Source organism: Rhinopithecus roxellana, chromosome 1, assembly GCF_007565055.1.
Source record: "Rhinopithecus roxellana isolate Shanxi Qingling chromosome 1, ASM756505v1, whole genome shotgun sequence".
Taxonomy (NCBI): domain Eukaryota; kingdom Metazoa; phylum Chordata; class Mammalia; order Primates; family Cercopithecidae; genus Rhinopithecus; species Rhinopithecus roxellana.
The window spans coordinates 129,894,977-129,917,014 of record NC_044549.1 but is presented as its reverse complement, the minus strand read 5'-3'; the positions used below and the strand labels follow the sequence as shown (position 1 = coordinate 129,917,014).

The 22,038-nt window shown below is 39.9% G+C and overlaps 1 protein-coding gene across 1 annotated transcript in view; it reads right to left on the bottom strand.

Moving 5' to 3' along the window:
- Positions 1–22,038, bottom strand: part of EHHADH (enoyl-CoA hydratase and 3-hydroxyacyl CoA dehydrogenase) — a 79,388-nt gene that overhangs the window by 5,687 nt on the left and 51,663 nt on the right. The window contains exon 6 of the mRNA XM_010376587.2: positions 8,473–8,814. Within this exon, the coding sequence (XP_010374889.2) occupies positions 8,473–8,814 (342 nt within the window). The remainder of the gene's footprint in view (positions 1–8,472; positions 8,815–22,038) is intronic.

The following is a 22,038-nucleotide window of genomic DNA, read 5'->3' as shown; positions in this document are numbered from 1 at the left end:
CTCCCCAAAAGAAATAGATCAGTGGCTATCAGTACTTATTAATTAAATTATTAATTAAATCTTCAACAGAATCAACTGTCTTCCACAGAAATGGAATCTTTCAAAATCTGAGATACAATGAGACATTTTAAAATGAAATCTATTAATTTAGTATAGTTCTCCTGCTTTGTGATTTTCCTGTATCAATGTCACTTGGCATTTTTTAAAGCTTTAAAATATTTTCTTGTAATTTTTGCATTTATACAATAAAAATAAATTTCATCTTCTCACATTAAAAAATTAGCCAAAAAATAAAAGCAATCTGAATGTCCATCAACTGGTGAATGGATACACAAAATGGAGAATATTATTCAGCCATAAAAAGGAATAAAATACGAGGCAGGCAGATCACCTGAGGTCAGGATTTCAAGACCAGCCTGACCAACATGGTGAACCCCATCTCTACTAAAAATACAAAAAATAGCTGGACGTGGTGGTGCACACCTGTAATCCCAGCTTCTTGGAAGGCTGAGGTAGGAGAATCGCTTGAACCTGGGAGGCAGAGGTTGCAGTGAGCTGAGATCACACCATTGCACTCCAGCCTGGGCAACAAGAGCAAAATTCTGTCTCAAAAAAAAAAAAAAAAAAAAAAAAGAATAAAATAATGATACATGCTATAACATGAATGAATCTTGAAAGCATTATGCTAAGTTAAAGAAGCCGGGGCCGGGTGTGGTGGCTCATGCCTGCAATCCCAGCACTTTAGGAGGCCAAGACACAAGGATCATTTGAGCTCAGGGGTTCAAGACCAGCCTGGCCAACATGGCAAAACCCTGTCTCTACCAGAAATGCAACAAATTAGCCAGGTGTGGTGGCATATGCCTATAGTCCCAGCTCCTCAGGAGGCTGAGGTGGAAGGATTGCTTGGACTCAGGAGGCAGTGGTTGCAATGAGTTGAGATTGTGCCACTGCACTCTAGCCTGGGTGACAGAGTGACACCCCATCTCGGAAAAAAAAAAAAAAAAGCCAGACACAAAAGGCTACATATTATACATATTGTATGGTTCCATTTATATGAAATGTCCAGAATAGGCAAATCTATAGAGACAGAAAGTAGATTCATGGTTGCCAAGGGCTGGAGGGAAGGGTGACGGAGAGCGACTATTGATGGGTAGAGGATTTCTTTGGGGAGTGATGAGAATGTTCTAAAATTGATGTGACAATGGTTGCATAAACTGTTAGTATCTAACAACCATTGAATTGTATTCTTTTCTGGTGATACTCTTACTATGCATTGTCTTATTTTTAAAAATTGTGGCAAAATACACATACGATTTACCATCATGACCATTTTTAAGTGCACAGTTCAGTGGCATTAAATACATTCACAATGTGTACAACCATCATCAGAACTCTTCAAATTGCAAAGCTGAAACTCTGTATAGCTTTCAGCTTTGATGAAATGGTAACTCCCTATTTTCCCTCTCCCTAGCCCTGGCCAACCATTCTATTTTCTATATCTGTGAATCTGACTACTCCAGGTACCTCATATAAGTGGAATTATGCAGTATTTGATCTTTTATGCTTGGCTTATTTCACTTAGCAGTATGTCCTCATGGTTCACCCATGCTGTAACATGTGTCACAATTTTCTTCCTTTTTAAGGCTGGATAATATTCCATTGTATGCATATACCAAATTTTATTTACCCATTCATCCTTCAATGGACACTTGGGTTGCTTGTACTGTTGGGCTATTGTGAATGATGCTGTTATGAACATGAGTGTATAAATATCTATTTGAGTCCCTGCTTTCAATTCTTTTTTTGTTTGTTTGTTTCAGATGGAGCCTCTCTCTGTCACCCAGGCTGGAGTGCAGTGGTGTGATTTCGGATCACTGCAACCTCCACCTCCTGGATTCAAGCGATTCTCCTGCCTCAGCCTCCCAAGTAGCAGGGATTACAGGTATGTACCACCACGTCCAGCTAATTTTTGTATTCTTAGTAGAGATGGGGTTTCACCATGTTGGTCAGGCTGGTCCCGAATTCCTGACCTCAAGTGATCCACCTGCCTTGGCCTCCCAAAGTGCTGGGATTACAGGCATGAGCCACTATGCCCAGTCCCTGCTTTCATTTCTTTGGGGTAAACATCCAGAAGTGGAATTGCTGGATCATATGGCACTTTTTACCTTTTAGAACTGTCATGCTGTTGTCCATAGCAGCTGTACCATTTTATTATTTATTTATTTATTTTTTGAGATGGAGTCCTGCTCTGTCACCCAGACTGGAGTGCAGTGGTGTGATCTCAGCTCACTGCAACCTCTGCCTCCTGAGTTCAAGTGATTCTCATGCCTCAGCCTCCGAAGTAGCTGGGATTACAGGCACCTGCCACCATGCCTGGCTAATTGTTTTTTGTATTTTCACTAGAGACAGGGTTTCATCATATTGGCCAGGCTGGTCTCAAATTCCTGACCTCAGGTGATCCACCCACGTCGGCCCCACAAAGTGCTGGGATTACAGGCGTGAGCCACTGTGCCCAGTCGCAGCTGTACCGTTTTACATTAAATCGCTTTAAAAGGGTGATTTTTGGCCTGGCGCAGTGGTTCATGCCTGTAATCCCAGCACTTTGAGAAGCTGAGGCAGGTGGATCACTTGAGGCCAAGAGTTTGAGACCAGACTGGCCAACATGGCGACACCCCATCTCTACTAAAAATACAAAAATTAGCCGGGCATAGTGGCACATGCCTATAGTCCCAGCTACTCAGGAGACCGAGGTACAAAGAATCACTTGAAACTGGAAGGTGGAGATTGCAGTGAGCTGAGATTGTGCCACTGCACTCCAGCCTGGGCAATACAGCAAGAACCTGTCTTCAAAAAAAAAATTAAAATAAATAAATACATACATACATAAAAGGGTGAATTTTATATATGAGTTACATTTCAATTAAACTGTTATATATAAAAAAAAACCTGAAGAGCATCAACCTTCAGGGAGCTTCTGATCTAGCAGTGGAAAGAGGAGTTCACAAATATCCATTCCATATGGTAAAGTAAATGATGTGAAAAGTTCAAATTCCTTTGATTCAAAGGGAAAAAATTACATTCAGTTGGAGGAATCAAGAAGAGCTTCAAGACAAAGACATTTGAAATGGACCTTAAAGGCAGATTAGACTGTAATAGGTAAAATTCAGGACGTTGAACCATCCAGGTCAAGGAAGGGAGAAACATAAGGAGAAATATTTTAAGCAAAGGCAAGAAAAAAATGGAAAATGAAGAAAAATTATTTGATGAAAAATATGTTATTTGTTTCCAACACTAATTCCTTTTCCTCCTGGCACACAGAAGACTGTACTTTCTAGATTCCTGGCATCCTGTTAGGGCCCGTGAGTAACTGTGATCAGTGAAATATTGTGGTGGTGACTGGGGGCAATGTGGGTTCTCAGATTGACTCCTAAAGTCTCCCACAAGACCCTCCATAGATACGCGGATGTAGAGAATGCAGAGAACGACTCCAAGGCCTTGAAGAAGGCCTAAAGTAGGTGATGGGGTAAACTGTGGCCTGTAGGTCAAACCCTACCCACTGCTGATTTTTGCACTGCCTGCAGACAAAAACATGTTTTTACAGTTTTAAATAAAAAACTTAAAAAGCACCGTTTTGTGACACATGAAAAATTTTTTCACATTCAAAATTCAGTGTCCATAAATAAAATTTTATTGGAATACAAGGCTAATTTGTTTCCATATTGTCTATGGCTGGGTTTTTGTTTTGTTTTGTATTTTGTTTGTTTTTAGAGATAGGGTCTTGTTCTGTTGACCAGGATGGAGTACAGTGGTGGCATCATGGCTTACTGCAGCCTCTATGTCCTGGGTTCAAGTGATCTTCCTGCCTCGACCTCCCTAGTGGCTGCAATTGAGGCATGTGCCACCACGCCCGGCTCTATGGCTGTTTTTGTGCACAATGGTAGACTTGGGTAGTTGCAACAGAGACTGTATGGTCCACAAAGCTTAAAATATTTACCATCTGGAACTTTACAGAAAAACTTTGCTGACCCTTATCATGGAGAATGGCAGAGCCACTAGTGGGAAAAAACCCCAGTCCTAGAATGACCTTATGGAATAAGCATTAAATAAATACTTATTGTGTTAAGCTACTGAGATCGCTGGGTTACCTGTTACAGCAGCAGATGATCTGTTGCCTAACCAGTCCACTGTGGATAAAAAAGCTTTGTGAAAGCCACTTATATATTACTCCTCTATACTTTGTATTTACTAGCATGGAGGATTGGTTTTGAAGATAGGATGTATCAGTCATCAGAAATACTGATTTAGTCTATCCAGAACATATTTATTTAATTTTCCAAGTGTATTAAATTACTCAATACTATATAATAAATAAATTATTAAGAACACAGTTTTCCAAATGTATTAACCCCCTGCACTTCTCCCAAGAACAAGCAGACTGAATGACTCTCACTTCTACAGCAACTTGTATCCTAAACTTTAGCTTTGATAAACCTTTTCTACATTAAAAGGTAGAATGTGGGGTTCAAAACTCTGCTAGTTTTGAACCTATCTCCTAGCTATTAGTTTCAAGCTTCATACAGTTCTCTAATTTTGCCTCATAGATGTATATAGACAGGGACAAGGAGTCCTGCTCCCCTGCCAAATTACTGCATTTGACTGCCATGGAATTGAATTTGATCAGGAACCTCTTCTACTCAGAGAAGTAAATACCAAATAAGGATGTTTTAAATGCTAGTTTTGCAGTTTCTTATCAACTACATTCCCCTGTCCTGACAGGCCTGGGAGCCCGCGTGTGGTGTGAGAATGTGAACTTGCAGGGTTACCAATTGGAACTGCATCTCCTGCGGGGCTGAGAAGCCTGGGCCTGGGCTCATGGAAACAAGCAAACAACTGGAATCATCAGGGTGAGGATTCTGTGGGGAGCACAATGGAAGGGCAATGAATCACAGAGTTTTGAGACTTTGGCCTGAGAGTGGCTGAAATGATAATTCCTAAAATTAAAGCTGAATAAGAAGAAAATAAAGATAAGGGGAGCTGATCGAGTAATGGATGTAGTTGAAATAACCCATTAAGAAAGATATAAGGAAAGATATGAGGTATTGGTGAAGAGTGGGATTTCAGATTTTAGAAGTGAGGAAATATTCAGGGTAGTGACAAGACCTGTAGAGAAGCAATGAGTATGGAATGTGGAAGTGAGGTGAGGCGAATGTCCCTGAGTCTGAGGAGGCAAAAAACTCAGACGCTACAAGCAGGGAATGATTGTCCATGGAGACAATGAGGACAACCAGGATGGCAGCAGGGTTTGGGCCAAAGTGGGTAGCTGTGAGCCAGGAACTAAAGTTTTCAGCAAATGGAGGGGGAGCCATGACAGTAATGAAAAGGGATAGAATGACAAGACCACAGGGCAGGACCACAAAGGACAGTGTCCCATAAAGTGCAATGGTCTGAGAAGTGACCCAGAGGCCCATGGAGTGTGGGAAAAGTGGCAGCATTCCCTGGAGAGGGCAGCAGATGCAAGTCCTCAGGGTAAGCCGGGTTTCAGTCAGGAGGCAGAGGAGGGTCATGGAGTCTTTCAGAGGACACGAGGGAGCAGTAGAAGGCTGCACCACAAAGATGAAATGCAGGGTAGTGTGGCAATACACACGAAGAGGGCAGAAACGTCCAGATCCTCTTACTTTATTTCTATCTATGTGTCTTTTATATATTTATTACGCCCTTTCCAATATTTTTCAAAACAATGTGGATATCGTTTTAAAAAAATACTTCAAACTTTTAAACATTATATGCCAGAAACAAACCTGAAGCCTTTTAAAGAAAGGCTCACAACAAAATTGGGAAATTCTGTCAAACAATGGTTGACAAACACAATACTGATGGACTTACCAGCTTGCTATTATTTGCATTAATTATTCTTGGCTTGAAGGAATTGAAGGGAGAAGAAAGAGGTAAGTGCATAACAACTAGAAATAAATATTGGCATTGCTGAAATATTTAATAGTACAAAAAGAGGAACAATCATAGTTCTTTGTCACTCTACTTATCCATCTTCTTAAAAAATCACAAGCAAGGCCAGACACAAAGGCTCATGCCTGTAATTCCAGCACTTTGGAAGGCCAAGGTGGGCAGATCACCTGAGGTCAGGGGTTCAAGACCAGCCTGGACAACATGGTGAAACCCTGTCTCTACTAAAAATACAAAAATCAGCCAGGCTTGGTGGCGCAGCACTTGTAATCTCAGCTACCCAGGAGGCTGAAGCACGAGAATTGCTGGCACCTGGGAGGTGGAGGTTGCAGTGAGCTGAGATTGTGCCACTGCACTCCAGCCTAGGTGACAGAACAAAACTCCATTTCAAAAAAAAAAAAAAAATCACAAGTGAACCAAGGATAGACCTCAACAGAGTCAGAGCTGAAAAGAACACAATGTATTTATATTAAAGACAGATTCTTTGATACCAAAGCTGAATTGAGACAACAAACAGACTGAGAAAATGTGGAGTGAGATCTTTGCCTCCAAGTTGGGTTGGTGCTAGAGCAGGGGTCCTCAACCTCTGGTTGTGGACCGGTACCGGTCCGTGATCTGTCAGCAGAGCAGGAGGTGAGCAGCAGGCCAGGGAGCATTTCAGCCTTGACCTCCGCTTCCTGTCAGATCAGTGGTGGTATTAGACTCTCACAGGAGTGCGACCCCTATTGTGAACTGCGCATGCGAGGGATCTGGGTTGCACACGGGAGGGATCTGGGTTGCACACGGGAGGGATCTGGGTTGCGCACGCGAGGGATCTAGGTTGCGCATGCGAGGGATCCAGGCTGCGGCTCCTTCTGAGAATTTAATGCCTGATGATCTGAGGTGGAACAGTTTCATCCCAAAACCATCACCCCCGAGTCCGTGGAAAAATTGTATTCCGTGAAACTGGCCCTGGTGCCAAAAAGGTTGGAGACCACTGTGCTAAAGAGCTGGGCAAGGGTTAAGAAAGTTGATGCTTTTACACTAAAAGGCAAATATCATATGTTCTCACTCATATGTGGGAGCTTAAAATGTAGATCTCGTAATGATACAGAGTAGATTGCTGGTTGCCAAAAGCCAGGAAGGGAAGGGGAGAAAGGGAGATGAAGGGGGAAAAAAGGATATAAATGTATTTATTACCACTGAACTGTATACTTACAAATCGTAAAGATGGTTAAAAAAAAAAAAGAAAGAAAAATCAGAATAAGGGCTATAGACTAAATAATCGTTTTTTATATTAATCGCCATGTTTTTAAAGATAAATTATACTGTGGTCACGTAAGAGAATATTTAGTTTTAGGAAATACACATAAGTCTGTAACTTATTCTTAGAGTTCAGAAAAGAGAGAGGGAAATAAAATAAATATAGTAAAATGTTAACATTTGGAGGATCTGGATAAAAAGTATATGATAATTTTTTGTACTATTAAAACTTTCTTGCGTGTCTTCAATTATGATTAAAAAAACTTAATTGTAAGAAAAAAAGGAAGAAAGTTGATGCCTTTAGTAAACTATGGACCCTCTCCCCAGAAGATTGTACCTGAGCTGGTACAAAGAATGTTTCACTTGCCATCTCAAGGGATTTAAAATCTACCAAATACCATTCTTGAGCAAGTGAAGCTTAGGAAGGTGGCCCAGAGAAGCCAATCAGGCAGCCAGCTTCTGAGGAAAGAAGATAATTTGTTTGGGAAAATTCCAGAGGGAAAAAAGTAGGGAAGCCATGGTTTCAGGGTTTAGATGGATTTGAGGATAGTGGTTTTGAACAGGAGAAGTGAATGGCTCAGGGGCCAGAAAGACAAGAGACTTCATTACAAATACCTAGCTATGAGAGTGACAGGCCATACCTTGAAATGTGGTACAAATCATCATCAGGAAATCCAGGAATGAGAAATTCATACAGGGAAGAGGTAGCATAGAATAAAAAATGCCAGGCCAGGAGTGGTGGCTCACACCTGTCATCTCAGAACTTTGGGACACTGAGGCAGGTGGATCACTTAAGGCCAGGAGTTCGAGATCAGCCTGACCAACATGGCGAAGCCCTGTCTCTATTAAAAATACAAAAATTAGCTGGGCATGGTGGCAGTAGTCACAGCTACTCAGGAGGCTGAGGAAAGATAATCACTTGAACCCGGGAGGTGGAGGTTGCAGTGAGCCGAGATCACGCCACTGCACTCCTGCCTGGGTGACAGAGCAAGGCTCTGTCTCAAAGAAAAAAAGAATAAAACATTCCTAGTCTGAGTCAGACGTAGGGTCCGACTTTCACCCTACTCGTGTTTAGCTCACTGTTGAGAAGGCTGGCATCTCTAGGCCTCTTATGTTAAAGAAGAGAGCTCATGGGGCGGTGTGAGAATTAGCTTAGCTAACACAAGTAATGTGTCTTACGTGAAACCTAGCATCTGGTGGCCCTAAGCAAATGGTAGCACATTACATGAGCGGATTTGGAGGATTCCATTCATTACCCAATGCTCTTACCAACAACACCAACTGAGGAGACGGGCTGCGCCGATGCTGTTTTCCATGATGCTCCAGAGGGAGTTGACCACTTATTTGCTTTCCTTTCAGCAAAGAAAGCATATTGCAGGGCTCTAGCCTGCCCTGATTGCAAAAGATATAGAAACAGCTCCTCCTCCTTCTTGATGCCCACTTCATAGGGATACTGCACAGCAGCCTGGACTGCACGGACACAAGCCTCCTGAGCAAGACACCCAGGGTGCTGCTTCCACATCTTCAAGAGGACCTCACTAAAAATGGTGTCCATGTTGGGCAAGCTCTGAATTGGCTTGTTGCAGAGTCTACGGGATTCTAGTGGTTGATCTGAAAGGAATAAGAATGATCAGAGCTTTGGAAATAGTACTTGTACAAAGGAAATATGAAAATATAATAATAATATTAACCTGTTCAAATTCAAAGCACAAACTAAAGGCTATTCATTAAGATATTTCATGTACACTAAACCTATGTACACTAACATCTCTGATATTTTTATAACATAGTCTTATAAGATAGAATTTAGTAGATTCAAAGCAATTTTAGATTACCTAGTTTAGGCATAAAAGTTGTATTTTCTTTTTAATCTAAGACCAAGACCATTTTTAATAGATTAATTATTAATTTAATTAATCAATCAATTAATCAATAGATTAAATATTAATTATAATAGATTAAATATTAATCTGTCCAAGGAAAACAGTTCTGAGTTAATATTTTATTTATTAATTTTTAAAAATAATTTCAGCTTTTATTTTAGATTGAGGGCATACATATGCAGGTTTGTTACATGGGTATATCACACAATGCTGAGGCTTGGGATATGAATAATCCCGTCACCCCAGTAGTGAGCATAGTACCCAAAAGTCGGTTTTTCAACTTTTGCTGCCCTCCCTCCCTTCCCCGTAGTAGAGTCCCTAGTGTCTATTGTTGAGTGAATATTTTATATTCAAAATAACCTTAACTCCATTCCTAATAGTAACAAAAACCAGAAAAGGAGACAGTGTGATATTGATGCAAGGATAGGCATATAAATCAATGGAAAAGAATTGAGAGTTCACAAATGAATTCTTACAATTATAGCCAATGATTTTCAATATACGTGCCCAAACAATTCAATGGAAGAAAGGAGAGTCTCTCTCTTTTTTTTTTTATTCACATTCAGAATGTTTATCTTAAAACAAAGAATCGGAGGAACATTAATAATAGAAAATCCATATGGAAAGATTCACAATCTGCTCATTGAGAAATGGGAAAACAACTTCCCTGCCTTACTGCCAACCTGCTGTTTGAGGAGCCAGAAGTTGACGTGAAGTTGGAAGGTCACCTTTTCCAGCTAAACCCCACCGAATAGTTGTGTGCATTTTTCTTCAAAAGCTCCACGACCAGAGGGAGCAGAACTGAGAACCAAAATACTGTTATTGGCAAGGGTTTGGCTCAAGGGTCTGAGATGTGTAAGCACCAAGAAGGGATAAGGAGATTGAGTAACATATGAAAAGGGGGGCTATAGGAACAAGCACAGAGAAAGTAAGTCAACAATAAACTACTTCCATGCAGAGCAAAGTGACTGTGCATATACATTCACACTCTCAAGTGAGGGCTACACTGCACGCTGACTCATACTATCTCAAACGTGGTTTATTGGAAAGATTCTAGTCCCCTAAGGGCACTCAGCATAGGAGCACAGTGACATGGTAACAGACATACACAAGCATACTGTTACCCTAAAGCAACAACACACTTTAGATCATAATCGTTCAGAAAAAATCCTAGAAAGGAGCGTCTTTCAACAAATGGTGGTGGGATAATTGGATATCCACATGCCAAAAACAATCAAACAAAAAAACAAAACTTATGTCCTTACCTAGCACCATATATAAAAAGCAACTGAAAATGGATCACAAATCTAAATTGAAGAACTAATACTATAAAAATTCCTAGAAGAAAATACAAAAAATCTTTCAGGACCTTGGGGTTAGGCAAAGTATTCTTAGATATAACACCAAAAGCATGACATATAAAAGAAACAAGAAATCAGACTTCATAAAAATTGAAGACTTTTGTTATTCAAAGGATATCAATAAGAAAATGAAATGACAGCTGGGTGCTGTGGCTCACGCCTGTAATCCTAGCACTTTGGGAGGCCGAGGTGAGTGGATTGCCTGAGCTCAGGAGTTCGAGACGAGCCTGGGCAACACGGTGAAACACCATCTCTACTAAAATACAAAAAACTAGCTGGACATGGTGATATGCTCCTGTAATCCCAGCTACTCGGGAGGCTGAGGCAGGAGAATTGCTAGAACCTGGAGGGGCGGAGGCTGTAGTGAGCTAAGATCACACCATTGCACTCCAGCCTGGGTGACAGAGCGAGACTCCGTCTCTAAAAAAAAAAAGAAAAAAAAGAAAGAAAGAAATGATAAGCCATAAACTAGGAGAAAAATATTTGTGTGGTAGTCAGAATAACACCCCCACAAATGTTCATGTCTTAATTCCCAGAATCTGTGAATGTATTACCTCACATGGTAAAGGGATGTATCGGTGAGATTAAGATTAAAGACCTTGGCTGGGCGCAGTAGCCCACACCTGTAATTCCAGTACTCTGTGAGGCCGAGAGCTCAGGAAGTCGAGACCAACCTGGGCAATGTGGTGAAACTCTGTCTCTACCAAAAATACAAAAAATTAGCTGGGCATTGTGGCACACCCCTGTGGTCCTAGCTACTCTGGAGGCTGAAATGGGAGAATTGTTTGAGCCTGACAGGTGGCAGTGAGTGAGCCAAGGCTGCGCCACTGCACTGCAGTCTGGGTGACAGAGTGAGACCCCATCTCAAAAAAAAAAAAAAAAAAAAAATCAGACCTTGAGATGGGGAATATTACCCTGTATTATCTGAGTGACTGCCATCTAATCATATGAGTCCTTAAAAGCAGAGAATCTTTCCTGACTGTGGTGAGGGGGATTCAACAAGGAAGAAGGATTAGAGAAATGCAACATGCAAAGGACTTGACCTGTTAGCACTGATGTAGCTTTGAATATGAGGAAAGGAGAGCAAGAACTAAAGAATGCAGTATTCTCTAGAAGCTGGGATTGACCTTTGGTTTACAAGACCGCAAGTTTGCAAGCAAGAACATGGGGACGTTGATCCTACAATGCAAAGTGCTGAGTTCTGCCAACAACCCAAATGAGCAGGAAACAGTTTCTCCCCTAGAGCCTCCAGAAAAGAGTGCACCAGCTGACACCTGGACTTTAGCCCAAGGAGACCTCTAGAATACTTCTAGGCTACAGAACTGGAAGAAAATAATTTCGGATGATTTAAACTGCTAAGCTTGTGGTAATTTGTTATCACTGCGATAGAAAATACAATTGGCACATCGAATATTAAATAAAGAACTTGTTTCCAGGATATGTAATGAACTCTTATGACTCAATAATTAGGTAAACAATGTAATTTCTTAAATGGGCAAAAACTTGAGCAGATATTTCATCAAGGAGCATATGTGAATGGTTAATATGCACACGAAAAGATGCTCGACATCATTAGTCATTAAGGAAATGCAAATTAAAACCACAACAAATGTGGTAGACAGCCTCTAAGTAATGGGCTGTCATTTCTAGACTAGGTTACAAAAAGACTCTGGCTTCAGTCTTGCTCATACTTTCTTGCGCTCTCAAATTGGTCACTGTGATGGAAGCCAGCTGCCCTGTTGTGAGCCACCCTATGGTGAAGCCCACATGGCAAAGAACTGAGGGAGGCTTTTAGCCCACAGTCAGTGAGGAACTGAGGCCCTCAGTACAACAGCCCATACGGAACTGGATCCTACTGCTTGAGTGAGTTTGAAAGCAGATTCTCCCCCTGACTCTCAATCAGCCCGAGATGATGACAGCCACAGCCAACACCTTGATTATAGCTTCATTTGAAATCTGAAAGCCAGAAGACCTAGGACGCTTGGATTCTGGACCCACAGAAATTGTGGAATAAATGTTTGATTTTAAGCCACTAAGTTTTGCGGTCATTTGTTATGCAGTTAGACTTACTAGAATGACTATAATAAAAAGACATCACTACTGAATGTTGCTGATGATGTAGAGAAACTGGAAGCCTCATACATTGCTTCTGAGAGTATAAAACAGCACCTCGCTTTGGAAAACAGTTCAGTTGTTTCTTAAAAAGATAAACATAAACTTATTGTTCAACCCAGCAATTTCACTCCCAGGAATCTACACAAGAGAAATGGAAGCATATGCCATAAAGAAAACCTGTCTACAAATATTCATGGCAGCATTATTTATAACAGCAAAATCTGGAAACAATTCAAACATCCATCAACTGTTGAATGAATAAAGAAAATGTGATAGAGCCATCCAATAGAATATTATTCAGCAATAAAAAGGATCAAACTGTTGACACATGCTACAATATAGATACAGATGAGCCTCAGAAACATTATGCTAACCAAAAGAAGCCAGACGCAAAACATTACACATGGTATGATGCCATTTAGATCCAATGTCCAAAAAATGCAAATCTATAGAGACAGAAAGATCAGTGGTTCCCTAGGGCTGGGGATGTGAGTAGGAGTTAGCGGTAATGGGCATGAAGAAACTTTTTGTGGGAGTGGACAAGTCTTAAAATTGATTTATGGGGATAGCTGCACAATCTGTGAGGCAAATCATGCCTCATTAAAGCTGTTAAAGTATATCTAAAAATGAATTTATCAAGAAAGGTACAAGACCTTTCAGAAGATAACTCTACCATTTTATTGAAGAACGTAAAATAAGACCTTAATAAAAACAGAAAAGCCCCATGCTCCTGGATATAAATATTTAATAGGATAAAAATATAAATATTTTCCATATGTATTATATATGAAATTTTAATAAGAATCCTTATGGTACTGTTAAAAAAATAACTTTACGGAATGATTCCAAAGTTTTCATAAAATAATAAATTCATAACAACTTATAGTTACCAAAACTTCAGCTATACCAGAAGTTGTTTTCTATAATGCACTGGCATCTCTTAAAAAATAAAACCATTTTATCAAAAATGTACATCTTAGTTATTTAGACAGAAAGCCTACCAAGGCTTATACCAGAGCAATTTCACCAGAAAAAGACATGAACATGAGCCCATCTGGCATTGAGCCCATCTGGCATTGGGTGTGTTAGGCGTGTTCAAGGGAACGTAAGGTTTGGATGTAATAATGTGCACATGGTAATACAGATATATTGTATAATCTCAACCTCCTTTTTTAATCAAAGAGACAAGAATATTTTCTTAATGCTTGATTAGTAAGTAGTGTTGGAAAGAATGAGTTTCTAAATTAATGATTTCCCATATGATGTTAAAGGATAGGATTCAGGAATGGAGAGAAGACAGTGGTTAAAGGCATGTGGTCCCTCTCATCCTACTACTCTGAAAAAACATGAACTGTATCCAATAGGCCCACCAATTACTTGCTCAATTACCCAAAGAGTTGCCCAATCCTCAATTTATGGGAAAGCAAACTCAGCAGAGAAGAATGGGGAACTCCCCCGGGGTCTACAGATGATTTTTAATTTGCCGGTGACCTAAAAGGAAGGCAAGAATGGACGATGGGGAGAGGAAGGAGAGAACAAGAGCATGGAGGTGCAAGTGGAAGGCAGGCCGGGTGGCTGGTGCAATCTATGCCATGTAACAGGGCATAGACAGCATTGGGATATCTTAGAACTGGATCTCTGTCTTGTGATACTACCTCTGTTCCCAGCATTCCTGGGGGTGCTTCTCAACATCATAGCACACATCAGATGTATTTGAAGAGTTTAAGAAGTTCAGATGCCCACATCATACCTCAAAATTAACTGTTGAATTTTTTAAGAGTAGTCATGCCCAGGCCTCACCATCGATTCAGTTAAGAATGTTTGCCGAGCACGGTGGCTCATGCCTGTAATCCCAGCACTTTGGGAGGCCGAGGCAGGTGGATCACGAGGTCAGGAGTTCAAGACCAGCTCAACCAAGATAGTGAAACCCTGTCTCTACTAAAAATACAAAAATTAACCAGGCACAGTGGCAGGTGTCTATAGTCTCAGCTACTCAGCAGGAGAATCGTTTGAATCTAGGTGGCAGAGGTTGCAGTGAGCCGAGATCATGCCACTACTCCAGCCTGGGCGACACAGTGAGACTCTGTCTCAAAAAAAAAAGAGAAAAGAAAAGAAAAGAATATTTAAAGGTGGGGCATAGTAAGACTATTCTTGAAAAGTCCAGAAGTTGATTTTAAGGTATAGTCTCTGGGAGCTCCAAGAGCAGAGAGTGTTGTCCACCACTGAATCAGGGACAGCTGCAGTTCCTGGCAATTTCGTTTTAGGCCAGAGATTGAGAAGAAAAGAAGGGGGAAAAAAGAGAGGAGAGAACAAAACTGAAATGAAAAGAAAGCCTGCTTAATGGTGTGCAGTAATTATTTCTGATCAGCATAATCCTATTATCCCGGGGACACTGAAAACCTTGCAGACTGCATATGGGCATTTTGGGAGCTATCCAAGGCACTTGTCTAGACCAGCCCTAGGGCCAAACTAAGCATATCCACTGGAAAATTTTGGATCTGGGCATAATTATAGATGGGTTTTCCCTGCTCAATTTCCTATTTCTTTCTTGCTGCAGCTATAACTAAGGAGGCTGTTATCTTACAACTTCGGTTATAAGATATTCAGAATTTCCCCTTTGGGTCTGTAAGTACAGCTGTTTTCAAAGTGTATTTCTTGTATACTTGGTAGTTTTCAAGTCACTCAGCAGTACCTACACAATAAGAGAGGCAAGTGTCAGCATGTTAGCATCAGCCTTAGCTGCCCAGGGAAATGGGGAGGAAAGGAACTAATCAGTGATTCAAATACATTATTAATTGAATTCTTTCCTTGACCCACTCACATTTTGTCTTAGTTCTATGAGGTATTCTATGACATTTTTGATAAAAAAGATAAGTGAGTCATGTTTCTGAAGGAAGAAAAGGAGGTGATTATTTCCCCTTCTTCTGCTGTAATGGCAAGAAAAGATTTTTTCTGCCTAGGCTAAAGAGAGACTCAACAAGGGGTTCACGGAAATCGTGAACACAGACATAAAGGAATCTCTCTCTCTCTCTCTCTCTCTAACCCTGATAAACAGAAAGCTGTGTCCATCATAAAAGCTTTGCAAAGGACAGACAGAATAACTGCACATTAACAGGCTTCAAGAAGGTGACCCACAGAACTTGTCTAGCAAGTAAAAAGGAAGCTCAATTTAGACATGTGCGTAGGCCTCCTATGTAAGACAGGTCACTCTGCTCTTTTGAAACACTGTTCATATAAATGTTCACAGAGAGCAAAAATAAATTACAAAGTGAGGAAGATAAAATGAAGAGAAAGACAAATAAAACCACTAAGGTTTTTTAAAAGCCACAACTCCAAAAGGACAAATAGACCAAGGTCTTTAGGCAGAATTAGAATTGTTAAAAGTCGCTAACACAGCCCAGCACAGCCACAGGAACAGGACCAGGGTTCATTACAGAGACAAAAACGGAGCATTAGGTTCCAGAGCTGAGACTCCCAGTTAGATAATTCCCTGTGCCCATTCCAGCTGGGGAAGGTTGAGAAAGAGAGAGCCTGTAGTCTCTTGGTCTTTGAATAAAGCACACACATTCAGTGTCATGCCAGAAACATGCACATGAGAACAGGAGTTCTTAGTTCAGAAACAGGCAGGCTGCTGGCCACATGCATGTGCAAATATATAGCATTTTACATGATCCTCCCCTCCCTGGTTTAGTCAAAGCAATCTGGTTTGGCCAAGTAATTCTGCATTGCACTACTGAATGCATTGCACTGCAGTAGTCTGGGAGGCTTCATAGAATACGAACATTAAAATGCATAAAGCTAACGAACTTCCACACTCAGCTCACCAGGATACAGTGTTAAGTTTGTAGAGGAATGTGCAGCTAAGTCCCAAATTGCGTTTTAGGTATGTTAACATTGTACACTCCCTTCCCACCTATAATTGGTTCCAAAAGTGCTGACTGGGACACTGACCACTGGAAATTCCCTTTTCTCCCTCCTTTCGTATAAGAAGTAGAAACTAAATAAATGTTCTTCATCATCTTCTTCTTTTTTTTCTTTTAAAGCAAACATTTGAGCAGTGGGAATGAGAATAGGTTGAATAATTGGAATATTGTTACAAATGGGAAGAGGGAACACAAAAATTTTACATGTATTTTTAAAACAGAGACAGACTTTGCATAACACAAAAGTCCCCACTTTAAAGTGTATAGTTCAGTGTTTTTCAGAATATTCACAAGGTTGTGCAACCATATGTGTATGTATTTTAACCATGCCTTTCATAACTGATTTACAAAAATATCTTTAAGACTATAGCAGCCAGGTGCGGTACCTCACACCTGTAATCCCAGCACTTTAGGAGGCAGAGGCAGGTGGATCACTTGGGGTCAGGAGTTCGAGACCAGCCTGGCCAACATGGTGAAACCCTGTCTCTACTAAAAATACAAAAATTATCTGGGCGTGCTGGCACGCGCCTGTAATCCTAGTTACTTGGGAAACTGAGATAGGAGAACTGCTTGAACCCGGAAGGCGGAGGTTGCAGTAAGCCGAGATTGCACCATTGTACTCCAGCCTGGGCGAAGAAGCAAGACTCGGTCTCAAAAAAAAAGACTATAGGTAGTGTTTGCACGTCAGGTGTAAAAAAATCAAAACTAGCAAAAATTATCTCCTTTCTTACCCTTGTTCTCTGTATATCAATGGTTCTCAAAGTGTGGTCCCCAGAACACAGCATCAACATCACCTAAGCATGTTAGTTAGAGATACAAATTCTTGGGCCCCACCCCAGATTAAATGAATCAGAAAGTAATGAGTGGGGCCCTATCTATGTTTTAACAAGACCACCAAAAAGCAATTTTGATGCACAGTGAGGTTTGAGGACCATGGCTCTAGATCAAGACAATTGCTCTAGCTTTCCATAACTATAGATTTCTAATAAATGCATATATATGTAATGTAATTAACATATTGAATTTTTGTGGAAACTTTCCTTCAAGTTAATCCATCAATTTTGTTCTGATAAATGACCACACACTAACAACTATATTTAAAACAAAGAGGCTGGGTGTGGTGGCTTACGGCTGTAATCCCAGCACTTTGGGAGGCAGAGGCGGTGGATCACCTGAGGTCAGGAGTTTGAGACCAGCCTGGCCAACATGGTGAAACCCCGACTCTACTAAAACCACAAAAATTAGCTGGGTGTGGTGGCGCATGCCTATAATCCCAGCTACTCCAGAGGCTGAGGCAGGAGAATTGCTTGAACCCGAGAGGCGGAGGTTGCAGTGAGCCGAGGTCATGGCACTGCACGCCAGCCTGAGCAACAAGAGTAAAACTCCGTCTCCAAAAAAAAAGGAAAAAGAAAAATAAAGAGAAAAAAGAGGAAAGTGGGGAAGCACAAAAAGAAAAGATAGGCACAAGGCCTCAAATGAAAATGAAAGGCAAAATAAATAGGTCTCATTAAACTACAAAGTTGGTAAGAGAACAAATGGCAAATGTAGATAAGATTCTGAGTTAATCCTTGGTTGATCTGTCCTTTTCTCTACCTTGATCTCTAGCGTTTGTCTATTACAAATCAGCACCAAGAAATCATAGGATTTCAAACAGTGGAACTCATTTAAAAAAGGAAAAACAGTAAGAGTCCTAGGGTTTCCGTAGGATTCTAATCACTAAACCCCAAAACAGACATTACACCCCAAAACCTTGCTTGAGTTGTGGCAAGGACAAATAACTAGGCACCCAACCACTGTAGCCTGTGAGGTCTCAGAACATGATTTGAAACCAACTAATTTTGTTGAACCCTTTCTTTTACCAATACATAAAATAAAGCCCCAAAGGTGATTTGTTAAGGTCCATGTAGCTAAGGCTGAGAGCTCTGTCCCTCCTGACCTCCAGTCCCAAGCCCCTTTCTCTAACAGAATGCATCCTTTCCACACTGGCCTCCCAAAGGCATCCCTTTTTTTTGAGGGGGTAAATTTAATGACTCAGATATTAGGAAAAGATCTTTTTTTTTAAGTCAAGAGTCTAGACTACCTACTACCCAAGTTCAACCTCTACTGAAAATGTTACATCGCCTTATACTTTTTTCCTTATGCAGATATGTATAAGAACACATGCACACACTTGTAAAATTTTCTATCTGGCTGTTTTCTTCTTAATACTATATGTAAGCAATTTTCCAAGTTCTTCAACTTTCTTTAAAAATGGAAGTTGTAATAGCTGAATGAAGTTACTTCATTGAGATTATCGTTTTTACATAATTAATTTCCCAAAACTAAATATTTGACTTTCCAATATTTTATGATAATCTAAAAGCTTTAGTGAGCATTACTATATACAAATCTTTGTGTATTTATGTGATTATTTCTCTATGGTAAATTCCTAAGAATAGAAAAACTAAGTCAAAAGCTATGAGTAATTTTAAGCCTCTATATGTGATTTGTCCAATTGCCTTCTAGATAGGATGTATTACAAGCATTCTAATGAGAGCTTATTTAAACTCAGTCTCACTGTATTTTTTCCATCTGTTCTGATCTGTTTGGCAAAAATTAGTGTCTTTTAAATCACTTTTTTGTTAATAAATTTTAAAAAGCATTTAAGAGTTAAGCGTACACTTACTTTACAACCCAGCAATACTATTCTCAGGTATTTACCCAAGAAAAAGGAAAAACTATGTCTACAAAGACTTGTGTAGGCCCAAAGTGGAAACAACCTAAATGTCCATCAACTGATAATGGATAAACAAATTGTGGTTTACCCACACTGTGGAACACAAGTCAATTAAAAGGAAGAAAATATTAATGCATGCAACAATAGGAATGGCTCTCAAAAACATTATGCAAAATAAAGCCAGCCACAGAAGACTATATACTACTGCATGATTTCATCCATATGAAATTCTAAAAAAACTGTAAAACTATGACAGAAAGTAGGTCACTGGTTGCCTGTGGCCAAGGGGAAGAAAAAAGGATTTATGGGAAAGGAGTATGAGAATACTTTTTAGGGTGATAGAACTATATTTTGATTGTGGCAATGATTACATAACTGTAAACAATTACCAAAATTCACCAAACTCTCCCCTTCAAATGCATGAATTTTATTTGTAGAAATTATACCTCAATAAAGCTGGAAAAAATAAAAACAAAACCAAAAACAATTTAGAAATGTTTGAGAAAGCTAACTTATCCTAAGCCGGGGAATAAAACAAAACAAAAGCAAAAATCACTTAAGAAATTTTGGAGAAAAACTAACATTTTCATTTTTGCTTATTTCCTTTCCATTTGTATCTGTGTCCATACATACTCTAGATCATGATGATCATTACTCTATACACGATTATATACTATATAATTGCAAATACATGTACATTTATATTCTAAACATTTTTATATCACAATTTTACATTTTTCTATATGGTCTTCATGATTATAATTTAAAATAGTAATACATAATTGTCTAAAGCCCTGAAGTGTTAAAAGGCGAATTACAGGTTTAAAGCAAATGGTGCCTCAATATTTGGATGCCACCAAGTGGACAAACTGTATAATGTCATTAAGATTAAACACTACTTGGTAAGTTTTATAAAGTAAAACTGTTTAATTTAATGTTTAAAATTAATTTAAAATTGTCAATAAAATAACGTGTAACCAGACCATTTTACAAATGTAGCTAAGGTTGAGACCTGAATCCAGGTCTCCTAGATCATGAACCTCATCTATTTCTTGAAGTAACTTAATTTTCAAATCAGAATCTAGGGAAATCACTTAAGGAAAAGAACTTCCTGTTGAAATTGAGACCTTTTTCTCCACATCCTCCCCAGCACCTGTTGTTTCCTGATTTTTTAATGATTGCCATTCTAACTGGTGTGAGATGGTATCTCATTGTGGTTTTGATTTGCATTTCTCTGATGGCCAGTGATGATGAGCATTTTTTCATGTGTCTGTTGGCTGTATGAATGTCTTCTTTTGAGAAATGTCTGTTCATATCCTTTGCCCACTTTTTGATGGGGTTGTTTGTTTTTTTCTTGTAAATTTGTTTGAGTTCTTTGTAGGTTCTGGATATTAGCCCTTTGTCAGATGAGTAGATTGCAAAACTTTTCTCCCATTCTGTAGGTTGCCTGTTCACTCTGATGGTAGTTTCTTTTGCTGTACAGAAGCTCTTTAGTTTAATTAGATCCCATTTGTCAATTTTGGCTTTTGCTGCCGTTGCTTTTGGTGTTTGGATTATAAACTAGTTCAACCATTATGGAAAACAGTATGGCGATTCCTCAAGGATCTAGAACTAGATGTACCATATGACCCAGCCATCCCACTACTGGGTATATACCCAAAGGATTATAAATCATGCTGCTATAAAGACACATGCACACGTATGTTTATTGCGGCACTATTCACAATAGCAAAGACTTGGAATCAACCCAAATGTCCATCTGTGACAGACTGGATTAAGAAAATGTGGCACATATACACCATGGAATATTATGCAGCCATAAAAAAAGATGAGTTTGCGTCCTTTGTAGGGACATGGATGCAGCTGGAAACCATCATTCTTAGCAAACTATCACAAGAACAGAAAACCAAACACCGCATGTTCTCACTCATAGGTGGGAACTGAACAATGAGATCACTTGGACTCGGGAAGGGGAACATCACACATCGGGGCCTACCATGGGGTGGGGGAGGGGGGAGGGATTGAATTGGGAGCTATACCTGATATAAATGACGAATTGATGGGTGCTGACGAGTTGATGGGTGCAGCACACCAACATGGCACAAGTATACATATGTAACAAACCTGCACGTTATGCACATGTACCCTAGAACTTAAAGTATAATAAAAAAAAAAAAAAAGAAATTGAGACCTTTACAAACTAAAACTACATATGTGAATGACAGACATGGGTCTATTTTTAGCAAACCAAAGAATCATTTAGGGACCTCCAAATGCAAATAGCCTTTGCTGTGTGTCTATCAAGTGACTTCTAACAAAACAACAAGCCCCCTCGGGAAGCAGTGATGAAATCACAGTGAAGGTTGCCTGAAAGGCAGAGAAAAACAGTAGGAAATTTATTTCTATTTGGGCAAGGACTTGCTGATTCTCTTTAGGGGCCTCCATTATTTTCTCCCCATTGTTCCTCACCTCTCCAGTTCAAGCTTTTACTTTCACATTGAAACAGTAACTGGCTAAAGCCACAAGAAAGAAAGATTATTTCAGGAAAGTGTTTGGTCTCTGCCAGGGTCAACAAAAGAATGACTCCTTCAAAAGAATGCCTTTGAATGACACTGGGCCATCGCCTGCCACCAAGCGGGAGATCAGCACTCTGTTCTGCCTGTGACCCAATACTCTTCCCAATTATTTTTTTCTGGCCATTTTTACCCTCTCCTTCTTGCTCATTTAAAGCTGACAACCTCCATAGACTGAAAATAAACTGTTTACAAACAAACAAACAAAAAACTCTAGGAGTGCCACTGAAAGAACTCTGAAAGGAACATCCCGAGTCCATAAAG